Here is a 26,264-nt window from a genome sequence, read left to right on the forward strand (position 1 = left end):
TTCCCCACTGGGAGCCGTTGGGCCATCGGGATCGGGGGCTGGAGCTGACGCGAGTCAACCCAATCCTAAGATGGTCACGGAGGAAGTGTTACTTACCTCTTTAAATGAGATGCAGAAAAGCATGGGAAAGATGATAGCCGCAGCTATGCGGGGTAGTAAGCGGAATAGATCTCCGTCACCCGTGCGCGGACCCTCGGAAGAGGAGGTCCTTTCCTCTGGGGAATTGGACGACCTCTTGGACAAGGACCAAGTAGGTTCAGGGATCGATGATCCGGATACAGAGGAGTCTGGGGCAGTCTCCCTGAGGGAGAGCTGGTGGATTCAAGACTTGACGGACTTGGTCCATAAGGCATTCAACCTGCCTATACCAGATCTCCAGGTATCGACGGTTTCAGCTTTGGGCTCACTGAGGGCGCCTCAAAGCAGGGCGGTGTTTCCGATCCATCCTCTATTGGAGGGAGTCTTGTTCCAAGATTGGAACAAACCAGACAAGGTTTTCTTACCACCTAAGAAATTTTCTGTCTTGTATCCTATGGAAGAAAAGTTTTCCAAGAGATGGGCTTCTCCTGCAGTAGACGCAGCCATCTCATGTGTTAACAAATCGTTAACATGCCCTGTAGAAAACATACAGGTTTTCAAGGATCCAGTTGATAAACGCTTGGAAGCACTACTTAAAAACTCCTTCACTGCTGCAGGGGCAGTAGTACAGCCAGCCGTGGCTGCGATTGGAGTCGCTCAAGCTTTATCGGATCAATTTAAGCAAATGCTTGAACTTATTCCTGCCGAGCAGGCAGAAGAATTTTCGGATGTCCCTAAGGCCATTTGTTTTACGGTAGACGCTATCAAGGATTCTATCCAGCAAGCGTCACGTTTATCGTTATCCCTTATCCATATGAGAAGACTCTTATGGTTAAAAAGCTGGGAGGCTGAGCCCCCATGCAAGAAGCTCCTGGTAGGGTTCCCCTTCCATGGAGGTCGGCTCTTCGGAGAAGACCTAGATAAATACATTCAGACCATTTCAAACGGCAAGAGTACTCTTTTGCCAACTAAGAAGAAGGTTCAGGGGCCTGCGTTTAAACGACAGTCCTCCCCTGGACAGGGGCCCTCTAATGCCAAGCAGTATCGACGGCCCCCTGCAAAAACAAACTTCGGCTTCAACAGCAGATCACAAAGACAGGCTGTTAGAGGCAAGAGGCAGTGGTTTCGCAAACCAGCAAAACCAGCCCCCAAGTCTACCTTATGAAGGGGCGCCCCCACCCACGAAGGTGGGGGGAAGGCTGCGACTCTTTTCGGAGATTTGGGAAGCCAGCATTCCCGACGAGTGGGTACGGTCTTCCGTGGCCACAGGCTACAAGCTAGAGTTCCTAAGGTTTCCTCCTCCTCATTTCCAGGAGTCGAGGACTCCAAACGATCTGGAGAAAGGAGCCGCATTAAGATCGGCTCTAGATCATCTACTTTCCCAGGAAGTAATAGTAGAGGTACCAGTCCTGGAACAGGGACTGGGTTTCTACTCCAACCTATTCATCATCCCAAAGCCCAATGGAGATGTCAGGCCAATTTTGGACCTAAAGATGGTAAATGCATACTTAAAAGTCCGCTCATTTCGGATGGAATCCGTGCGGTCAGCAGCTGCCACACTCCAAAAGGACGACTTCATGGCGTCCATAGACATAAAGGATGCCTACCTTCATGTTCCAATTTATCAGCCACATCAAAGATATCTACGCTTTATGGTGGCTTCGCGTCATTTCCAATTCGTGGCGCTTCCCTTCGGGTTGGCTACGGCCCCCCGCGTGTTCACGAAGGTTCTAGCTCCAATCCTAGCCAAGCTAAGGATTCAAGGGGTCACGATCCTAGCATACCTGGACGACCTCCTAGTCATAGACCACTCGTCTCCCGGCTTGGAGCGAGCAGTGGCCCTCACGGTCCAATACCTCGAGAGGTTCGGCTGGGTCCTAAACCGGGAAAAGTCAGCATTCCAGCCCACAAGGCAATTGGAATATCTCGGCATGAGATTAGACACAGAACAACAAAGAGTGTTCCTACCTCTGAGGAAGGTCGAAGCCATCAAGGTGTTAATCCTACTGGTTCTAAGCAAGAAAGAACCGACTATTCGCCTATGTATGAGACTACTAGGCAAGATGGTGGCTACCTTCGAGGCGGTGCCATACGCCCAGAGCCACACTCGCATCCTGCAGGCAGCCATCCTGTCAGCATGGAGCAGAAGGCCACAGGCCTTGGATATCCCGTTGCCACTCTCATCAAGAATCCGGCAAAGTCTGTGTTGGTGGTTAGACCCTCAGAACCTACTGAAGGGAAGGTCTTTCAGCCCAGTGGCTTGGAAGATAGTGACCACAGACGCCAGCCTGACGGGCTGGGGAGCAATTGTGGAGGGTTCCACTCGCCAAGGTATTTGGGCAAAGCCAGAGAAGCTGTTACCCATCAACATCTTGGAGCTCAGAGCTGTTCGACTAGCCCTCAGGGCTTGGACGTCGAAATTGCAGGGGTTCCCGGTGAGAATTCAATCAGACAATGCCACGGCAGTGGCATACATAAATCACCAAGGGGGAACCAGGAGTCAGGCCGCTCAGAGAGAAGTGAGCTTGATTCTCCTATGGGCAGAGGCTCATGTGCCCTGCATATCGGCAATATACATTCCCGGAGTGGACAACTTTCAGGCGGACTTCTTAAGCCGCCAGACTCTATGGCCGGGGGAATGGTCTCTGCATCCACAGGTCTTTCAAGCACTCTGCCAAAGATGGGGAGTGCCGGACGTGGATATCATGGCATCGAGACTCAACAAGAAGCTAGACAGGTTCATGTCCCGGTCAAGGGATCTGATGGCCTGCGGAACCGATGCTCTGGTTTGCCCTTGGCATCAGTTCAAACTTCTTTATGCGTTTCCCCCGCTCCAGTTACTACCCCGCCTGCTGCGCAGGATCAGGGTGGAGCGCATACCAGTCATCCTGGTAGCTCCAGCATGGCCCAGAAGGGCATGGTACTCACTAATCCTAAGGATGGTAGTGGGAAACCCTTGGACTCTGCCTCTAAGGCCAGACCTGCTATCGCAAGGTCCGATCCTCCACCCTGCCTTACGGCATCTAAATTTGACGGCCTGGAAGCTGAATCCTTGATTCTCAGGGGTAGAGGTCTGTCTCAGAAGGTAATCTCTACCCTAATCAGAGCCAGGAAACCGGTCTCTAGGGTGATTTATCACAGGGTCTGGAAGGCCTATGTAGGCTGGTGTGAGTCCAAGCTATGGCTTCCTCGCAAATTCACCATTGATAGAGTTTTAAGTTTTCTCCAGCTAGGAGTGGATAAAGGATTGGCATTAAGCACAATCAAAGGACAGATTTCTGCTCTGTCAGTGTGGTTTCAGCGGCCGCTGGCCACCCACTCGCTGGTTAAGACCTTCCTTCAAGGGGTCTTACGTATTAAACCTCCAGTTAAATCCCCGCTTTGTCCGTGGGATTTAAATCTTGTCCTGTCAAGTTTACAGAAACAACCGTTTGAGCCGTTGGCTGAAGTTCCTTTGGTTCTACTGACAAGGAAGTTGGTATTTTTGGTTGCCATAGTTTCCGCAAGAAGAGTTTCGGAACTGGCAGCCTTATCCTGTAAGGAACCATATCTTATATTTCATAAGGACAAGGTCGTTCTCCGCCCTCATCCTTCCTTCCTACCGAAGGTCATATCCAGTTTTCATTTGAACCAGGATTTGGTATTACCATCCTTCTTCCCTAAACCTACTTCCAGAAAGGAAGGGTTGCTGCATACCTTGGATATTGTCAGGGCCATGAAGGCCTATCTTAAAGCTACAGAGAAGATCCGAAAAACAGATGTGCTGTTTATTCTACCGGAGGGGCCCAAGAAGGGGCAGGCAGCTGCAAAGTCCACCATTTCTAGGTGGATCAAGCAATTAATCACTCAGGCCTACGGCTTGAAAGGGTTGCCTCCTCCAGTATCATTAAAGGCTCATTCTACTAGAGCCATGGGCGCCTCCTGGGCAGCACACCACCAGATCTCTATGGCTCAAGTTTGCAAGGCGGCAACCTGGTCTTCTGTCCACACATTCACAAAATTCTACAAGTTGGACGTAAGAAGGAATACTGATACTGCCTTCGGGCAGGCAGTGCTGCAAGCTGCAGTTTGAGACCCTCGGATCCCGGGGGCTCCTCTTTTTTTGAGTTAAATTTAAAATTTAAGATTATTTTTCTCAAATAAGTTGGATTTATTATGATTTGAGTATATCTCTAAATTAAATCCTTTTGTCTTGGAGATGTTCTCCCTCCCCTCATTGTAAGCATTGCTTTGGGACATCCCATATAGTAATGAATGCCGCTCTGTGTCCCGTGATGTAACGATAAAGAAAAAGAGATTTTTAATACAGCTTACCTGTAAAATCTTTTTCTTGGAGTACATCACGGGACACAGAGCTCCCACCCCTCTTTTTGAGGACCATTTTGGGAGGCATACTGCTTGCTACAAAACTGAGGTACTCCTCCTATGGGAGGGGGTTATATAGGGAGGGGCATTTCCTGTTTGAAGATTGCCAGTGTCTACACCTGAAGGTACTCCATATAACCCATATAGTAATGAATGCCGCTCTGTGTCCCGTGATGTACTCCAAGAAAAAGATTTTACAGGTAAGCTGTATTAAAAATCTCTTTTTTCACAGTAATCGGTGCATTTTTATAGCACTTTTTGCTGTGAAAATGACAATGGTCCCAAAAATGTGTCAAAATTGTCCGATGTGTCCGCCATAATGTCGCAGTCATGGAAAAAATCGCTGCCATTAGTAGTAAAAAATAAATTATTAATAAAAATGCCATAAAACTGTCCCCTATTTTGTAAACGCTATAAATTTTGCGCAAACCAATCGTTAAACGCTTATTGCGTTTTTTTTTGTTTTTTTTTATCAGAAATAGGTAGAAGAAGACGTATCGGCCTAAACTGAGGAAAAAAACATTTTTTTTTATATATTTTTTTTAGGGATATTATTATAGCAAAAAGTAAAAAATATTGAATTTTTTTCAAAAATGTCGCCATATTTTTGTTTATAGCGCAAAAACTTAAAACCGCAGAGGTGATCAAATACCACCAAAAGAAAGCTCTATTTGTGGGAAAAAAAGGACGCCAAATTTTGTTTGCGAGCCACGTCGCACGACCATGCAATTGTCAGTTAAAGCAACGCAGTGCCGAATTGCAAAAAAGAGGCCTGGTCCTTTACCTGCATTTTGGTCCGGGTCTTAAAGCGGAGGTTCACCCTAAAAACAATATTTAACATTCCATTCAGCATAATTCCAACATTTGCACTATGCCGTTTTTTTTTTTTTTTGGGGTTCTCACTCCCGCGGGAGTAGGCGTTCCTATGCAGAGGCTAGATGATTGACGCCTTGTGAAAAACTTCCCCGGCGCATAAGGCGCGTCACCAGTTTTCCGAAAGTAGCCGAACTGCTAGTCGGCTCTATACGGCGCCTGCGCTTGCCGTGTAGAGCTGACTGCGCAGGCGCCGTATAGAGCCGGCTACTTTCGGAAAACTGGTGACGCGCCTTATGTGCCGGGGGGAAGTGTAAATGTTGGAATTATGCTGAATGGAATGTTAAATACATGTTTTTAGGGTGAACCTCCGCTTTAAGTGGTTAATACTGCTTTAAAGTGGATATAAACCCCATTTTTTTTTTTTGGATGTCACAATGTAGAGCGGGGATATGCAATTAGCGGACCTCCAGCTGTTGCAGAACTACAAGTCCCATGAGGCACAGCAAGACTCCAACAGCCACAAGAATGACACCAAAAGGCAGAGGCATGATGGGAGTTGTAGTTTTGCAACAGCTGGAGGTCCGCTAATTGCATATCCCTGATGTAGAGTATAAGATTTCCTATCATCTGTGCCCAGTCTTGCCACACAGAGTTAAACCAGCTCTGAGCAATCCTCTTTTATTGTTCAGTGAAATAAAACAGACTTACAGAGAAAAACCTTGGTCCGTTCCGCCCCCTTGCTGTGAGTAACAGGTTATTTACATGTCTCATGCACTAGCCTGGAGACAGGCATTATCTTTTAATTCCCACCCCCACTCCTTTTCTGAAGTCATGTGGTTACTTTTCTGGATTTTGATTGGATGTTAGTGATCATAGCAGAATTCAGTGTAAGAAATACACAGGAAAAAATGCATGTTGACAAGGGGAATGTAGAGGAGGACGGAGAGTCTACTGACATCACAACTCCACCCACAGAGCTCCAGACAACAGATCCACCCACAGAATCTGCAGTTTTTCAGGTCTCATAACAGACAGAGGGGAGACATGTGACAGGTAAGGATACATGCAGGAGGCATCTATATCCTTATAGATCAGCACTATGGCAGTAGTTTAGAAAGGATGAGAGTGGGTTTACATCCACTTTAATTATTGTTTCTTTTATTTCAAGGTTAGTCCAATAAAGAAATAAAAAGTAAATTTTCTTTAAAGGAAGCCAATGCTGAAAGAAATATGGAAGCTGCTATTTCAGTCCGAATACAAATCCTGTACTATTTGCTTAGCTGTCCTCGGCTTTGAGTTGATTATCCAGAATGCGTACGCAGAGTAGCAAGAAAGAGTGAAGTCAGAGCTATGTACTTTTTCATGGTGATTCATACAAAATAATGATGCCTTTGGATCAGCAACTTGAATTTTTAGATGAAATGGTCAGAAACCGCAAATGGCAAATTTATGTCTGCCTTATATACAAAAGTGTCTGTAATCTTCAAACATGAAATATGAACAAAGCATATCCCTCTATAGTGTGTACTTGTCTCAATTCAAAACATTAAGTGTCATTTCTGTCTGCTGCTTCATTTCTCTGCTATCAGCATGAATCACTTCATGACACCAAGAGAAAAATGGTGACAAGGGGAGGGAGCTCCAGCAGATTAACAGCCTCGGCTCTGTTCCTGTGTGAAGGGGGTGAATCTCTCCTCACTGAGCTCTGCAGAATATAACTTCAACTCTCCACCCACTTTTTTTCTGATCTCTCAGACAAGCTTAATAAATTCAGCACATTGTACGAGTGTAGAGAAAATTGCAGATAAACAGGAACAGCGGTTCTGCCACAATTTTTTTTTTTTGGGCGACATACTTCACGTGATGCAGTTTGCCACGATTACAGCGCAATTTGTCGCGCGACAATTGTGGCAGAACCGCACTGCATTTTTAGGTGCCATTAGAATGGCTTATGAAATGCGCCTAAGTGTAAATGCAGCCTTAGGCTTTTTTCTCGCACTGTTTTCACCTGGTGATCTGGCCAGTAACACACCTAGAGTTCCTTCACTCTGGATGAACATGCACAGGAGCACCTTATGGCCACTGATTTTTGTCCAAAGGACGTGCATACTTTGTCTTGCATACCAACGGTACATAATTGACGGCCAACAAACACGAATGTAGTGACGTACTACAAGGAATTTCAGCTCTTGAGCGCCACACATTCTGCTAATTTCGTGTTTGGTGAGCATGGATTCCGAGCAATACATGTTTGTACTTTCGACTTTTGTGTGATGGATTTGTGTACTGAATATACGAAAATCGGACAACCGACCATTGTCCACCGAAAACTTACTAGCTCTGGGGGGTAGGGGAGGGGAGGGGAATGTAAGATGTACTAGCATATTCAAATACACTAACACATTGAGTCCAAACTCCAGCTCACACCGCAGATAGACAAGTACCGTATTTATCGGCGTATACCGCGCACTTTTTTGCCCTGAAAATCAGGGCAAAATCGTGGGTGCGCGGTATACGCCGATATTCGCTTTCCCGCGCCGAGTTTTGAATACTGCGCCGACATATACCGAGCGCAGTACACTCGGGTATAGTCGGGCAGTCTCGGCTCCTTCCGCCCTCACGTCCTGGACGTCAGCGCGAGAGTTGCCGAGCATTGCCGACAATACACGAGTGTACTGCGCTCTGTATATGTCGGCGCAGTATTCAAACTCGGCGCGGGAAACGAGCGGGGAGGATGCGAGGACGCCGCAGAAGGACGCCGGACCCGACGAAGAGGACACCCGAAGCCGCAGACGGACGCCGGACCCGACAAGGCCGCCGATGGATGCCGCGCAAGACACCAAAACTGTAAGTACAAAAAAAACTTTTTTTCCACAGGATTTGGGGGAACTTTAGGGGTGCGCGGTATACGTGGGAGCGCGTTATACCGCGATAAATACGGTAGTTACAGCAACAGTTTTTTTTTATTTTTTTATTTTTTTTTGTAGTAAGGGCTTTACATAAATAACAACTGATTGTCGGTTGCAAATGGTTTGTCTCTACATTTTTTAACTGATACGTTTGCAGTAGAGCTTGTTCTGTTTAAAGACAACAAACTTACTAGCGAGATCACAAGATGAAAATGAAGGAAAGAAATTTTACAAAAATAAAACCAAAGCAGCCATAACATCTAAAAATGTAATATACCGTATATACTCGAGTTTTATAAGCAGAGGCACCCAATTTTACCACAAAAAAATGGGAAAACTGATTGACTCGAGTATAAGCCTAGGGTGTCCAGCTGCATGCCTCACTGTGCCCATGTCTCACTGTGTCCATGACTAGTCTGACATTTAACATGGGAGTCTATGGAAGGGGTGCCCAGCTTTGAAAAATCGGTGCTCCCCAGCCGTAGGTCTCCCAGACAACAAACTTGTAGAGGAGAAATGGGGCTATAAGTGTGCCAAGTTTGGGGTCCAGGGGACCTACGACCAGCCGATACCGTATAAGCCAAGGGGGGCATTTTTGGCACAAAAGAATGTGCTGAAAAACTCGGCTTATACTTGAGTATATACAGTAATAAATATTTTGCTTTTGGGTTTATTACCACTACCTTAAAATGTTCCTTTACAACAGGGGTCGACAAAATCCGGGCGCCAGGTCGCAATTGCAACAAGAAGATGTGACCTGGCACCCGCGGCGACTGGTAATTGAGGCCACGGCCTACAAAACTGCAAAGCCGTGGCCTCAATTACCGGCCGCCGCGGGGAAGGTGGGGGCGCACGGAGGCACAGGCACTGTGTCTCCGTGCGCCCCCCACCTCCCCCACCGCGCGATCGCCGGTAATTGAGGCCGCGGCTTTGCAGCCTTGTGAAGTCCCAAGCTCTTCTTTTTGTGAGCTGTGATCTTCTGTGAGCTGGCGCCATCTGGTGGTGGCCGTTGGCATTACAAGTTAAACAGCTGTACTAATGTGTAATCTTTCACTATTTTCACTGCCATCTCCTTCCCTCTAAGTAGAACCCCCAAACATTATATATATTTTTTATTCTAACACCCTATAGAATAAAATAGTGATCGTTGCAATACTTTCTGTCACGCCGTATTTGCGCACTTTTTTGGGGAAAAAATACACTTTTATTAATTAAAAAATAAGACAACAGTAAAGTTATCCCAATTTTTTTTTATTGTGAAAGATAATGTTACGCCGAGTAAATTCATACCCAACATGTCACACTTTAAAATTGCGTCCGCTCGTGCAATGCCGACAAACTTTTACCCTTTGAAATCTCCATAGGCGACGTTTAAAAAAAAATCTACAGGTTGCATGTTTTGAGTTACAGAGGCGGTCAATACCTCACATGTGTGGTTTGAATACCGTTTACATATGAGGACGCTACTCACGTATGTGTTTGCTTCTGCGCGCGAGCTCGTCGGGACGGGGCGCGTTTTCTGGCTCCTAACTTTTTTAGCTGGCTCCTATATTCCAAGCAAATTTGTCAAACCCTGGTTTACAAAGTATTGCCCATTGGTTTGTTCTCCTCCTCAGGGGATTATTTATAGATGTCCTTGGCAAATGTTTTAGTTTTTTTGAATAGATGCAATTGTTCTCTTTCTTAATAAAACTTGCCAATAAATTCTACTCAGACAGAACTTGTTACTTAGGTTTCTGATAAGCAAACAAATCTCATGTACTGAATGTCCTAAGTGACCTTTTTGTGTTTTTCTTCATTTCAGGGTGTCAGAGTTTCAGTGTCAGACGGCAGGTTGCGCTCAGGTCTTTGACACTCTAGAATCATATGAGCATCATTACAACGCCCTGCATCGAAATGTCTGCTCCACCTGTAAACGCTCCTTCCCATCTTCCCGACTTTTGGACATTCACATCTTGGAGTGGCACGATTCCTTGTTTGAGATTATGGCAGAGAAAAGCAACATGGCACGTAGTAACAGATTACTATTCCTATTGAACTGGTGGTGAGATGTTAGCAAGCATGTTATAGTCACTTTATAACAGGGGGTCTCAAACTGGCGGCCCTCCAGCAGTTGCGAAACTAAAAGTCCCACAAGGCATTGCAAGGCTGACGGATACAAGCATGACTCCCACAAGCAGAGGCATGATGGGACTTGTAGTTTTGCAACAGCTGGAGGGTCGCCAGGTTGAGACCCCTCTTCTTTATAAGGTCTACTCTAATCAAATGGAAGATATTGAATTGAGACATTTAGTGTAGCCTGAAAATTCATATACTTTGCGAAACCCAACAGGAACCCTTAAATCTTGACCAGCAACGCAGATCAAGAGCTTGGGCCTCCCCCTCTCAGAACTTATCACAATCCCATTAAAACTAACCACTCATATCGGCCGGTATCGGATAGTATCTAGGTAAATTATCAAAGGGGAACTGCACTGCGCTAAAGTGAAAAAATGTGTATATAATGAAAATAAAGCTGCGACGCCTAAAAACATACAATATTCATGTGGAAGAAAATGGAAAAAAGGTTGCGCTAATAATATAATATAATATATAGTGAAAAAAAAATATAGAGATAGTATACTATAACATATAATCTGCAGCAAAGTGTTCTAGAATAAACCACTATGTGCATGAATGTATAAACATAAATACATCAAATATAGGTCCCAGTGAAGAAAATCCAAAAATATGATGAGAAAGTGAAAAAGGCGTTGAAAAATAAGTCCACCATCACCAGGATAAAAGAAAAAAGCCGCTCCTTAGGGATACACCAGGGGAGGTACTAAATACCCTTACCAGACACGTAGGACCTCCTGTATGAGCAAGGTCATAGAAGCTTGCAGATATAGCCCTCTGCGAGGTCTTACGTACTCCTACGCTCCTTCTCTCCGTCCTCTGTATCCCCTCCAAACGTGATCCTCACGCTGATGAACCATGGGATCCGCAAGCGTATTAGAGCTCGTCGAGGGAGAAAGCGTAAAAAAAGAGAAGGGACTCGAGATAGTGTAATAAAGTTAACCACTCCTCAGTTTTAATACAAAATACGGTACAAATAAGTTACAAATATGTTCGTGAGAACAGATAAAATAGCCAGCATTAAAAATTACATTGGCCCGTGCTTTCCGGGGTCACGTTGAACGCGATGACGTCAGAGCATGGCTTCGCCCTGACATGTTTTGTCGATAACGTCATTCGACGAAACATGTCAGGGCAGAGCCACGCTCTGACGTCATCGCGTTCAACGTGACCCCGGAAGCACGGGCTAACGTGATTTTTTTATGCCGGCTATTTTATCTGTTCTCACAAACATATTTTTAACTTATTTGTACCGTATTTTGTATTAAAACCGAGGAGTGGTTAACTTTATTACACTATCCCGAGTACCTTCTCTTTTTTTTTCGCTTTCTCCCTCGTCGAGCTCTAATACGCTTGTGGATCCCATGGTTCATCAGCGTGATGATCACGTTTGGAGGGGATACAGAGGACGGAGAGAAGGAGCGTAGGAGTCCGTAAGACCCCGCAGAGGGCTATATCTGCAAGCTTCTATGACCTTGCTCATACAGGAGGTCCTACGTGTCTGGTAAGGGTATTTAGTACCTCCCCTGGTGTATCCCTAAGGAGCGGCTTTTCCCTTCCATCCTGGTGATGGTGGACTTATTTTTCAACGCAGTTTTCACTTTCTCATCATATTTTTGGATTTTCTTCACTGGGACCTATATGTGATGTATTTATGTTTATACATTCATGCACATAGTGGTTTATTCTAGAACACTTTGCTGCGGATTATATGTTATCGGATAGTATCTACTTTCAACAGATAAAACGTAAGGCAATGAATTTGTTTTGTTGTCATCAATTAGGTGCTGCATTTTTGGGTACAGGAACAGCAATAAAAGTAACAAACACCAAACGACTGGCTTATAACTATGAACATTAAACATTTTACACCAGATTCTTTTTAACTTAACCACTTACCGCCCGCCGCACGCCTATTTACGTCCACAGAATGGCACGTACAGGCAGAAGGGCGTATATATACGTCCCTGCCTTCTAGCGGGTCGGGGGTCCGATCGGGACCCCCTCCGCTGCGTGCGGCGGGCGGTTTACCTCGGGGAACGATCCGTCTTGAGGTTTGTTTCTGTCCGCCCCCTCGTGATCGCTCTCGACCAATCCGGTCGTGTCCCGCCGTGTCACTTCCTCTGCCTGTAAAATGTAAACACTGGCAGAGGAAGTGATGCAGCTCTCCTCTCGGCGGTATTTTCAAACCGCCGAGAGGAGAGAAGACATCACAGTAAGTCGCACCAACACTACACTGACACTTGTACACATAAGCACTTTACCCCCTTCAGATCACTGTCACAGTGTCACTGAATGCAGTGATCATATATGTACTGATCACTGCATTTAGTGTCAGTGTGACAGTTAGTGTGACAGGCAGTTAGTGTTAGGTTCAGGGTAGCCCCGTACCACCCCTAATAAAGTTTTAACCCCTTGATCACCGCCCTAGTTAACCCTTTCACCCCCTATTGCCAGTGTCACTAAGCGATCATTTTTCTGATCGCTGTATTAGTGTCACTTTTGCCGCTAGGTAGCTGATTTTTTTTTTTTTTTTTTTTTTTTACTAAAGACATGTGGCTGAATAAATTTTGGCCTAAATGTTTGACTAAAATGTAGTTTATTCAATTTTTCTTATAACAAAAAGTAAAAAAATATAGATTTTTTTTTCAAAAATGTCGCTCTATTTTATTTATAGCGCAAAAAAAAAAAAATCGCAGAGGCAATCAAATACCATCAAAAGAAAGCTCTATTTGTGGGAAGAAAAGGACGCGAATTTTGTTTGGGAGCCACGTCGCACGACCGCGCAATTGTCTATTAAAGCGACGCAGTGCCGAATTGTAAAAACGCCTCTGGGCATTTAGCAGCATATTGGTCCCGGGCTTAAGTGGTTAAAGGGGTTGTAAAGGTACAATTTTTTATTTTATTTTTTCCTAAATAGCTTCCTTTACCGTAGTACAGTCCTCCTTCACTTACCTCATCCTTCCATTTTGCTTTTAAATGTCCTTATTTCTTCTGAGAAATCCTCACTTCCTGTTCTTCTGTCTGTAACTACACACAGTGAGGCTTTCTCCCTGGTGTGGAGTGTCGTGCTCGCCCCCTTCCTTGGACTACAAGAGAGTCAGGACGCCCACTAACACACAGCTCCTTTCTCTATCTGCAACGTAGAGAGTATCCTGACTCTCCCGTAGTCCAAGGGAGGGGCGAGCATGACACTCCACACCAGGGAGAAAGCCTTGCATTACTGTGTGTAGTTACAGACAGAAGAACAGGAAGTGAGGATTTCTCAGAAGAAATAAGGACATTTAAAAGCAAAATGGAAGGATGAGGTAAGTGAAGGAGGACTACACTAAGGTAAAGGAAGCTATTTAGGGAGAAAAAAAAAATTGTACCTTTACAACCCCTTTAAAACGGAATTTCACCCCAAGAGAGAAGTTTCAGTTTGTCCTCCTCCCCCTACTCTAACTTTTTTTGGGGGGGAAGCGAGTACCTAGTTTTGGTAGGTACCTTCTCCTACTACTGGTTGGATTGCCTAGGCAAGTGGTCTCCAAACTGCAGTCCTTTTATCCAGCCCTTGGGCCGTTATTCGATGGGGCACTATTCTTCCTACTGAAACCAAAGATGGGACACTATTCTCTCCCCCCCCCCCCCCAATACCAAAGAGGGGACACTCTTTATTCACACTGACACCAATACATTTTTTACTTCTTATGGCCACAGCCTGGCCCCCTAAAGTCTGAAGGACAATTAAACTGGTCCTTTGTTTAGATAGTTTAGCGACCCCTGGCCTAGGCGATTCCACAGGAAGTTCAGTATCCTACCTCCCACCTGCAGCCTTCTAGGACATGTCCCAGAAGCCTGCTGGAGCATTCACACAGCACAGTTCTGCTCTTGCCTGCATAGTGGGAAGCTGATTGAAAAGCCGCAAGGAGTCACAGCTGGCTTCCCTTACTAAACATGCCAGCATCGGGGACCCGAAGACCGGCGAAGAATCACCACGGGTGTAGATGGCCCTGAATCCTTGGACAGGTAAGTGTCCTTTATTAAAATTCAGGAGCTACAGTATTTGTAGCTGCTGAGTTTGTTATTTTTTCAAAAAGGCGGAAGATCCTCTTTAACCCCTGGCCCATAAAGTGCACTTACTAGGCAAAGAAAATTCAAGTATTTACATATTCTTGTTTTAAAGCCTATTTACTGCTTAAGCATATTTGCACGTCCATAGCCTGACTATAGATATACTTTAAAGCAGGGGTCTTCAAACTACGGCTCTCCAGTTGTTCAGGAACTACAATTCCCATCATGCCTAGTCATGTCTGTGAATGTCAGAGTTTTACAATGCCTCATGGGATGTGTAATTCCGCAACAGCTGGAGGGCCGTAGTTTAAGGATCTCTGCTTTAAAGCCTCGTACACACAACCAGTTTTCCTGGCAGAAAAACTGCCAGGAGAGCTTTTGGCTGGGAATCCTGGCCGTGTATATTGCATCCAACATGAAAACTGGCAGAAAAAAATAGAGAACCTGCTCTCTATTTTCCCCGTCGGGATTTCCGTCAGACTTTTTCCCGTTTGAGAAAACCGGTCGTGTGTATGCTTTTCCGAGAGTAAAAAAAACACGCATGCTCAGAATCAAGTATGAGACGGGAGTGCTCCTTCTGTTAAAACTAGCGTTTGTAATTGAGATAGCACATTCCTCACGCTGCAAATTATTATTAAGCGTGAATCGTCTCTCGCCAAACCTTTACTAACACGCGATAATGGGTGGCACCATTGGAATGGAACTTCCCCTTTATAGTGCCGTCGTACGTGTTGTACGTCACCGCGCTTTGGACCGGCGGGATTTTGTATGACAGTCTGTACGTAAGACAAGCTTGGCAGGAATCCCTTCAAGCTTGGCAGGAATACCGTCGGGAAAACCAACGTTCTTTTTTTCCAAGGGGAAAACCGGCCGTGTGTACAGGGTAATGTTTTTCAGTATGTTACAAATACCTATTGCTAGTGAGTTCTCTTAAAAGTAAACCTTAACCACTTAAGACCCGGACCTTTATGCAGGTAAAGGACCTGGCCAGTTTTTGCGATTCGGCACTGCGTCGATTTAATTGACAACTGCGCGGTCGTGCGATGTGGCTCCCAAACCAAATTGGCGTCCTTTTTTTCCCACAAATAGCTTTCTATTGGTGGTATTTGATCACCTCTGCGGTTTTTATTTTTTGCGCTATAAACAAAAATAGAGCGACAATTTTGATACAAATGCAATATTTTTTACTTTTTGCTATAATAAATATCCCCCAAAAAGATATAAAAAAACATTTTTTTCCTCGGTTTAGGCCGATACATATTCTTCTACCTATTTTTGGTAAAAAAAAAATCGGAATAAGCGTTTATCGATTTGGTTTGCGCAAAATTTATAGCATCAACAAAATAGGAGATAGTTTTATTTGCATTTTTATTAATTATTTTTTTTTTACTACTAATGGCGGCGATCAGCGTTTTTTTTAATGACTGCGACATTATGGCGGACACATCGGACAATTTTGACACATTTTTGGGATCATTGTCATTTTCACAGCAAAAAATGCTATAAAAATTTATTGTTTACTGTGAAAATGACAATTGCAGTTTGGGAGTTAAAGGGTCACTAAAGGAATTTTTTTTTTCCTTTACCTTACTGCAGTCCTGGTTTCATGTCCTCATTGTTCGTTTTTGCTTTGATGTTGCTGTAATTCCTCTCTGTTCTGGACACTTCCTGGTTGTCTGTTTCCTGATCACCACAGTACTGGGAGATTTCTCACTGTGGTGACTAATCAAGGAGATGTGATTACTGTGTGTCTAAAACCCCTCAGCACCAATCAGTTTCGTTTTACAAAGCATCACTGCCCTCTATTGGCTCTTTGTCTCTGTACATCAGAGAACCAGGAAACAACAGCAACAACAAAACTAAACTGTAGGTACATTATATGATTGTTCTTTATCTATTTTTAATCATTTTTAAAAGGAATCCGTTAACTATTATGTCTCTATACCCTGTAAACAGTCATTTCAGCAAAAATGTTTTTTTTTTCCTTTAGTGACCCTTTAACCACTAGGGGGCGCTGTAGGGGTTATGTGTGACCTCATATGTTTTTCTAACTAGCGGGGCTGGACGTGTGACGTCATTGATCGTGTTTCCCAGGGAACAGACGATCAATGAACCTGCCACAGTGAAGAACGGGGAAGCTGTGTTTACACACACCTCTCCCCGTTCTTTAGCTCCGGGGACCGATCGCGGGACTCCAGCGGCGATCGGGTTCCGCGGTCACGGAGCTTCGGACCGGGTCACTTAAAGAGGACGTACAGGTACGTGCTTGTGCCCAGCCGTGCCATTCTGCCGACGTATATCTGCAGGAGGCGGTCCTTAAGTAGTTAAGCTATTATAAAAACAACCTAATTCCAAAACCTAATATCTAACTTTAACCCTAACCCAACGTTAAAAGATTAAACGGTCCTGGTTAAACGCAATTCTCGATCCAGCATGCAGTATTATACCCAAGACAAGACTCTAAAAGTGCCAACAAATTCACATACTCTTCTTTTATTTTATTTTGTATTTATTTTTTATCTCGTCTTAACGAGAACCTGGCTCTTTTGGATTTGTTTCCGGTCTGTGTGTGCAAGCAATGCACATATATTTCAGTCACGTGCACGGCTCTGCTAAAAGCACAAAGCCCAGCACCTGCCTAATCGCCTGTGCATGTATTACCTTTTTATTTTCTTCAAGCAGAGAACCAGCATCAAACATGAGTCAGAAATCACGACTCCAACAGTTCTGTTCCAGCTGTTACTATGAAGTGAGCTGGGGTGGTGCTGTGTGGGCAGAGAATTTAAATATGGGCATTTTCTGTACCTTATGTTCCGGTGCTGGTTGTATCAGCCAGTGTTTCTGTAGTTCATGTCAGGAGCAAACAGAGGAAGGTGTTTGTTTCCACATACATTGGAACCATGTAGAGCAAACATGGTCACCCTCATAAAGGAAGTGCAGCTGTGGAGATTTTGAGTTTATTTTTATTGATGTGCTGTCTGACATTAGAAGGGGCACAGAACCAATTGAGGTATAAAATATAATTCTGTTTCTTGAGTTTAGTGCCACTTTAACCTTATATTTTCTAAAAAGATTATTCTAACAATCATAACAAAACTGACATCATCCTACCTAACTTATCCCAAGTGCCTCCAAATGTCCTGTATCCAAATACTTGCATCAAAATCTACCCATTTCAGTACAATATGAAGAGGAAGAGGTTTTATTAGACAAACAAGACGGTACAGATCAAGGTTAGCAAATAAAATCTGTCATCTGGTATGGTGTTACAGATCCTAATAATAATGTAGGCATGAGGTCGCCATTAACATCAAAATTCTTGTACAGGGTACTATAAACATTCAATACAAATTCTTAGCCAGATTCACAAAGAGTTACGCCGGCGTATCAGTAGATACGCCGTTGTAACTCGGAATCTAAGCCGTCGTAAGTTTAAACTGAGATGCACTTAAACCTAGCTAAGATACGACAGCCTGCGCCGTCGTATCTTCGGGTGCAATATTTCCGCTGGCCGCTAGGTGGCGCTTCCGTTGAGTTTGGCGTAGAATATGCAAATGACTAGATACGCCGATTCACGAACGTACGCTTGCCCGTCGCAGTAAAGATACGCCGTTTACGTAAGGCGATTCCCGGCGTAAAGTTAGTCGAACAAATAGTTGGCCTAGTCAATGTTAAGTATGGCCGTCATTCCCGTGTCGAAATTTGAAAAATTTACGTTGTTTGCGTAAGTCGTCCGTGAATGGGGCCGGACGTCATTTACGTTCACGTCGAAACCAATACGTCCTTGTGGCGTACTTTGGAGCAATACACTCGTAAAAAAAAACGTCAATCACATCGGGTCACGAGTCATTTACATAAAACACGGCCCCCCTCATCCTCATTTGAATTAGGCGCGCTTACGCCGGCCCATTCACGCTACACCGCCGTAACTTAGGAGGTAAGTGCTTTGTGAATACAGCACTTGCCTCTCTCACTTACGGTGGCTTAGCGTATATGCGATACGCTACGCCGCCTCAAAAGTAAGCCAGTCTATCTGAATCTGGCTATCTACCTTTATTTGGAAGCCAACAGTTGGGGGGGGTAGAGGGCTGATAGGTTAGGAAAGAATATTTGCTCTTATCGATAACTGGTGCATGCTACTAAAGGTAAGATAAGGGGGGGGGGGGGTAGAGCCCAGGGAGCGTGGAGAGAAAATGGTACAAGGAGAGATCTCTCGGGGAGGGGGGGGGTGATGGGAAAGGAGGGGGATAGAGGGGGGGAAGAGGGATCGGTAGACCTCCGTCTGAACCCTGGGCCCCGAAGCTGTGATGACAACTGTGTAATCGAGGCTCAGCTACACGCGTCTATCCAGTTCGACCAAACCTTATCGAATTTCCCCGGGCAATTTCTACTCTCATATGTGATTCGGTAGAGTGGTAGCATGGTATTAATTGTCTTCTGCCACGAGTTATTGGAAGGGGCTTCCACCTTAACAAGATTTCCATTCTGGCGTAAAATAGAGAGCAAGTAAGGCACAGTTTGACATAACGGTCTCCCTCAATGTCTTCGAAATGGCTCGGTAGCAAGGTTACGGGATCCAGAGGTACTTCTATCCCCCATATATTCCTCAGAGTATCTGCCACTGCACTCCAAAATGGGCAGAGCTTGGGACAGTACCAGACCATATGAAAGAAGGTACCATGTTTACATCAAAGTTAAAGCAGCATTTTCTTTTCTGGGTTACTAATTGTCAGCTGGACACATCTAATGTTCAGTGACACCAAAGGAAGACCATTTAAAGTTGATCTCCAGCTTTAGTTTAAATAGTTAGTTTGGGCCAAGCTGGCCCAGAACAAACAATTTCCCTCCCCAATGTGCAGCCACTGGGTATGCTGTATAATCTGTATGCAGCTGAGGCTACATAAAGTATATAGCACTGTGTTCCGGGTGCGACACAAGCAGGCCTGTTGTTACAGGACAGGCAAAACAAACAATTGCTTGGGGCCCCGAGCTGGCCTGGGGCCCCCCAACTTCCCCTTCTCAGGCTGTAGCGTGGCCGATCTCCTCTTCCTCCCTCCTGGAGACCTGTATGTCCGGCCGGGTACTGTACGTGGTACAGGAGATTCAGTTTCCTGTTCCCGGGCCGGACTGACAGGAAGTGCACACTGAATGCTCACTTTCTTTTAGTCCGGCCGGGAACACAGGAAACTGAATCTCCTGTACCGCGCGGTACCCGGCCCAGCCTGGGCACTATCTCATAGGGGAATGGGGACCCATAATGATAGAACACCGGACTGACAGGAGGAAGAGGAGCTCGGCCACGGTACAACAGCAGCCTACAGGAAAGAAGGGGAGGTGAGAATAGAAAAACATAGGGGGGGTAAGAACATGGGTGTAATAAATTAGTGCAGTGCTAACGTAAGCTTTGCGTGGGGGGGGGTGCTTGGGGGGCCCCATTTTGCTTGGGGCCCCCAAATTCCTTCAAACGGCCCTGGACACAAGACCATTCTGTCTCACACCTGAAACAAAATGGTTTTAGTCTGAGTGGCACCCAGCCATTAATTGGCAGCTTTGCATTCTAAAAGCTTCCTCTGACTGGCTGAGTCAGATATTGTGACATCATCAGCCTGTCTCTCTGACTCAGCCTATCAAAGGAAGCTTTGAATGTATTGATGGAATACAAAGCTTCTTATGAATGGCTGAGCGCTGCTCACACCAAAACTATTTATTTTGTACTGGGTGTGAGACAGGAAGGTCTTGTCTCGCACCCAGAACACAGTGCTGTATACTATATGTAGCCTTAGAGATTATATATATATATATATATATATATATATATATATATATATATATATATATATATATATATATAGAGAGAGAGATATATCTATAGCAAGTGCAGGTTGGCACCATAGCTATTTGCCCCATTAATAAATGTTGTGATTTTCTATTAGTAGTTGCAGTATTTCAATTTTATGAAGCATAATTATTCAGGCTTATAGTGTAGTAAATAATTGTGATTTTTTTTTTTTTTTTTTTTTTTGTGTGTCTAGTTCCAGTGTTTGGTTGAAGGATGTGTGGAGAAATTCAAAACCTCTGGGGAACGTAAATGCCATTTAGTCAGGACACACTTGTATCCTTCTGACTTTCGATTTGACAAGCCTAAGAAATCTAAGAAGTGAGTTTGCATTTAGCTTTCCTATTTATATACATAAATTGCTCATAGATTATAATTGCGTTTTAAGGACAAATCTTCTAGAACAGCAATTATGCTGTGGTAGGTATTGCCTTCGTAATGATGCGAAAAATTGCTAACAAAATAAAATATAATAATTTGTAAACATTTAAGCCATATTAAACCCAAAACCAAAAGTGTATTATATTGCAGCTTTCCAATCATTGAATGTGGTGGCTGCACCAGTTTTCTTTTGGATTTTTTCCCTCTGTTTTCACCAGTAACAAACCTCTCCTGTATTAGTGAGACAAGACTCTGGAGGAATGAGTACAGGAGGCACATCAGCCAGCAGCATTGTCAGTCTAGGGGACAGGAGTAGTGTTAAAGATATTAGTAGATTTAGATAGTGAAAAAGGACTACAGCGCTACTAACAAATAATCTCAAAGAAACCACACAAAAATACCTAAATAATACAGCTGCAATCAAAAACAGTGAACTAAACCAAATAATAAACAAATGAAATACTGATGCGCTCGTATTAACTTATGTGCAATGTGAATCGTACATATAATCAAACAATAAAAATTGGTGAAAACAACTCTTAATATATATGTGAGTAGATCATGAAAAAGTCCTGATAATTGAATTAGTCAGTGTGCAGTGCTCCTCCCCTAATTGCCAAGCTCTCACTTCAGTGTGATCAGGTTTACAACAACCTCCAGCAGCGATCAGATGTTTCCAGTATTATTCAGTCACATGCAAAAGAGGAGGAAAGGAAACATAGCGCAATATTGTACCATATAGATGTGGATAAAGGCTGCACTTAGTGCACTCACGTATCCTCGCTTCTATTATAGACAGGGTATGTTGCCTCTCAGTTAAAAAGGACTCCTCACTCGGGATAGACATCCGATGGTCCGTCACTGTAGGCTCCTCCCCCACACGTATCGTCACTCGTCACGTGACTTAATCATGGGTATTCTATACATCTCCTTTCTTAGATGACCTACCTTTCTGGAAACTACAGATGCTTTCCTTCAGTCTGCAATATCTTGCAGCACAGCGGATTATTAATCTGGGCAAGTCTGTTTAGCTCTGATTACATTTGCAATATTATTAAGCCATACGTTTAACACTGTTCTTCAAATCTTCCTAAGTTCAGGATTGGTGCTGCCTAATGTGGTTTGCTTCTTTGATTCCCATCACATTTGTAGTAAAAAATGAGCCATGCATTTAACACCATTCTTGAATCATTCTTAACTGAGGAAAAAGTTCAGATTTAGCTTCAGGAGTCAGTGCCATATGACCAATAATACCCATAACAGTGGAAAACCCTGCATCACTGGAATTGCAAACCAAAAACGACACCGCCTTTTCTTTTCTTTGTGGTGGATATTTCCTTCGGGGATGGATATTTCTGAAAAACTATTTTAAAAAGACAGTTGTGATTGCAACTTATTTAATCACCATGCAGGGCAGTTTCACAGCTGGTAGCAGGGACTTTGATTGCCAAAGAAATCGGCTATATAGGTTGACATTCTGCAACCTCATGCATGTTATCACTTGTAGAAGTTTCTTTGACTGCAGGCAATTGGACAATGTCAATCATCAGGTAGCATTCATCATGTTTGCACTAGAAAATAATGCATTCGTTCTTGGTCTGCCTCCCAATCTAGGCATTAAGAGTGTGATCTTTATAACTGATCCAGCTGTGGTGAGATATCTATAACTTACAGTCTCGGGAGAGTTGGCAGACAGTGACTCGATCCAAAAGGCAGATTGTAGAAGGGTTTAATCAAATCCTGTGCAGATCTTAACAGATGAATATAAGACAGGTCACAACTTCATATGTCTAGCTCCTTTAGAACATGTGGTGAATGAAAGATAAATCATAAAGGAGGATGTGACTATATATACAGAGCATCCCCTAGGTATGGAGTGAAGTAGGGGAAAAATGATTTAAAGGCAAACACACAGATAATGCACATGTAGCATGCTTCCTAGCTATATGCACTGTAGCAATAACCAACTGGGCGGAGGGTTTTCTTAGCCAGTAGACCCTGGACCCCAATCAAGTGATCCACTTATTCACTCTTTTGCATTTAACAGACCACCGGGCATTACCATAATCGATCCACCACCATCTTTGCTCTATGTTAAACTCGATTCAGAGATTTTTAGGTGGCTCTGGTCAAGTCTACTGACCCCTGTTAGGGCAAACTTTAAAATAAGTAACCATCTCTATAACCCCATGTAATCGTAACTCTCCATGTAATCATATCTAGAATGTATTTAAAACATACCCACGTTTTTTTTGTGCAGCAAAAAAAAGCAAGAGGACAGCACAGGCCAAGAACTTTCCATGGACATTACACCTGATGAAAAGGTAGTGTCGGAATCCATGGAGACCAGTGAAATGCCTGCTGATGACAGAACTACTTCACATGCCACTTACAGGTCCAGGTATAGTATCCTGTCACTTGGGCTAGATTTTCCATGGGCTACCTTTTACACAATGCACTCTGGGGAATACGAAGAATGCTGCACATTAACATTTATGCTGCAACACACCGCACCTACAGTGCCTTGATTGGTATTCATACCCCTTTGAAATTTTCCACATTTTGGCATGTTGTAACCAAAAAACATAAATGTATTTTATTGGGATTGTATGTGATAGACCAACACAAAGTGACATATATAATTTTGAAGTGGAATAAAAATGATTTTTCATATTTTTTTTTTTTTTTTTTTTACAAATATCTGAAAAGTGTGGCGTGCATTTGTATTCAGTCCCCCTGAGTCAATACTTTGTAGAACCTTCATTAACAGCTGTAAGTCTTTTTGGGTATGTCTCTACCAGCTTTGCACATCTAGAGAGTGATATTTTTGCCCATTCTTCTTTGCAAAATAGCTCAAGATCTGTCAGATTGGATGGAGAGCGTCTGAACAGCAATTTTCAAGTCTTGCCACAGATTCTCAATTGGATTTAGGTCTGGACTTTGACTGGGCCATTCTAACACATGAATATGCTTTGATCTAAACCATTCCATTGTAGCTCTGGCTGTACGTTTAGGGTCGTTGTCCTGCCAAAGGTGAACCTCTGCCCCAGTCAAGTCCTTTGTAAATAGGGTTTTGTTATGCCTGAAGGGTTCCACATTTACTGGCACTTTAAGGCTGGCTCCACCCAGTAGTGATGACAAGGGTCAAGGGGCATAGTAGCCATCTTGGAGAGCACATATAGAAAGCAGGTAAGATGTATTGTCCTGAGATGCATGTTGCAGTGTACAGATGACCTGAAATAAACATCCATTGTTCCAGAGTCTTGTGTCTCTCACAACACAGAGGATATAACAGGTTTCTTCTAAGATTGCTCTGTATTTGGTTCCATCCATCTTCCCATCAACTCTTTCTTCTTGTCACTCTTCTATAAAGGCCAGATTTGTGGAGTGCACGACTAATGGCTATCCCATGGACAGATTATCCCACCTGAGCTGTGGGTCTCTGCAGCTCCTCCAGCATTACCATGGGCCTTCTGGCTGCTTCTCCGATGAATGCTGTCCTTTCCCGACCTGTCAGTTTAGGTGGACGGTCATGTCTTTGGTAGGTTTTCAGTTGTGCCATACTTTTTCCATTTTCGGATGATGGATTGAACAGTGCTCCGTGAGATGTTCAAAGCTTGGGATATTTTTTTATTACCCAAGTCTGCTTTAAACTTCTCCACAACTTTATCCCTGACCTGTCTGGTGTGTTCCTTGGCCTTCATGATGCTGTTTGTTCACTAAGGTTCTCTAACATACCTCTAGGTGACTTCTGAACGCAATGGATTCTACTAGATTTTAGTTAGGGGTATCAGATCAAAGGGGGCTCAATACAAATGCACACCACACTTTACAGATATTTGTAAAAAGAAATGAAAACCGTTTATCATTTTCCTTTCACTTCACAATGATGTGCCACTTTGTGTTGGTTTATCACATAAAATCCAAATAAAATACATTTTTGGTTGTAACATGACAAAGTGTGGAAAATGTCAAGGGGTATAAATACTTTTTTAAGGCACTGTAAACAGTTGGCAATGTAGGGGCCCCTTAAAAGTATTGGCATGGTTAATGGAAACTACAAGTAAATCTGGCTTGGGGCCCCTTTCACACTTGTACGACTTCAAAGTCGTGCGACTTTGCCGCGATTTTGGATCAGTACTACTTTGCCACAACTTTGGCATTAACCAATGAAAACATACATGGTGTGAGGTAATTCCTTTTCCTGCCATAGTTGTTTCCAGTTCCTGTTTGCTTCCTGGTTGTTGTGGTGTGGTGTGTTATGACAGAAAATGTTTGCTACTCAATATATTGCCACAGCAGTTGTCATTGCTGCTGTAGCAGTGCATGAGGAAGAAGAGGAGGAGAAGCGGAGGACAAGGACATCTTTTTTTGGGCTGTTTGGAGCACATTGTTGCTGAGGGAATAACCAGGAAGTGAATGTGTGCTAGAAAAATGTGCTTGGGAGGGGCTACTATACTGAAAGGATTGGGTGGGACAAGGGTCAAAAAGCTGCTTGTGCTTACAAAGTCGTACTGAAATTGTGTCTATATTATTCAGGTACGATTTGCATGCTACTTGAGGGTTTAACATTGAGGTCTATGGACATCAACTCACATGGAAGTTGGACCAAAGTAGTACAGGGACTACTTTGAAGTCGGCACTACTTAAAGTCGTGCCAATATGAATGGAAGTCATTGAAAATCATGGAGAATGACTTGTCATGCGATTTTGCAGTCCAAAATCGTGGGACAAGTCGTATAAGTGTGAAAGGGGACAAAATCAAATACGACAAGTGGGACAACCAAACAGACCCAACTAAAGGTGTCAAAATCCACATAACTACGTTTAAATATTAATTCTTCTGCATTGAAAACATTTCTATAATCTGCTTCCTTTTATTTTTAAGGGTTCCATCCACAATCTGCTTTGGACATGGATCTGTGAGAGGATTCAGACATTCAAGGAAAAAGAAGTGAAAGTCTCAAATTTAAAGCCAAAAAATTAAATGGAAACTAAATTGTATAACGAAAAATATAACATTCAATATCTCTGTCCAGATGTGCCTTCAAAGAATATGGCTTTAGGACTACATAGTTTCTAATGGTGTTTTTTATGTCTATACTCGGTAAGGAACAACGAGCAAAGAAAAGAGCAGGAAACGGCATGAAATATATGTTTTAAAAGATGTTCAGTTTTTACAAATTGAAAAATAAAATCTTTTCTGTATTTAATTCAATGTTTTATTCAGTATTTTGTGTAGTTTGACTTAAGAATACCAGCAGATGGGGGTGTTGAGCTACAAGGATAGGGAGTTGGGCTTGGTTGGAGAGTTGGTTGTTTGAACTAGATGGATGAGTTTTTTTTTTTTTTTTCAACCTGACTATGAAACGACATGCTGGAATGCACAAGTTTTTCTGTGTTGTGGCGTGCTGCGTTAGGCAGCTTGTTGACCGTGAATGGGCTGCAGGGCACCTCAACAAAAATAATGGTGCATGCTGCATATTTTAGCACCACACAAAACACTGTGAGTTGTGTTGTGTTGAACCACACGGGTGCTGTGGAGAGTTGCATTAGGTTGTGATTGACGGTGAACAATGTACCAATGCACCTAAATTGGCGTGAATGGACTCTAACTGGATGACAATAAGTGCTACAATAATTTATAGGACAATGCACATATTAATGTGCTGTATGTGTGTATTGCTTTTTTCATTATTTAAAGCAAC

General features: G+C 43.6%; 1 protein-coding gene across 2 annotated transcripts in view; it reads left to right on the forward strand.

The window, feature by feature from the left end:
- The window catches only part of ZNF511 (zinc finger protein 511), a 35,199-nt gene extending 9,430 nt beyond the window's left edge, over positions 1-25,769 (forward strand). Inside the window, exons 3-6 of one of the 2 annotated variants that reach the window (XM_040320754.1) lie at positions 9,973-10,174; positions 20,372-20,496; positions 22,817-22,957; positions 25,445-25,769. In XM_040320754.1, the coding sequence (XP_040176688.1) occupies positions 9,973-10,174; positions 20,372-20,496; positions 22,817-22,957; positions 25,445-25,514 (538 nt within the window). In that variant the 3' untranslated portion in view covers positions 25,515-25,769. Of the gene's footprint in view, positions 1-9,972; positions 10,213-20,371; positions 20,497-22,816; positions 22,958-25,444 lie in introns of both variants that reach the window. The other variant, XM_040320756.1, reaches the window with a different exon arrangement.
- The last annotated feature ends 495 nt before the right edge of the window (positions 25,770-26,264 follow it).

This window comes from Rana temporaria, chromosome 8 (genome assembly GCF_905171775.1).
Source record: "Rana temporaria chromosome 8, aRanTem1.1, whole genome shotgun sequence".
Taxonomy (NCBI): Eukaryota; Metazoa; Chordata; class Amphibia; order Anura; family Ranidae; genus Rana; species Rana temporaria.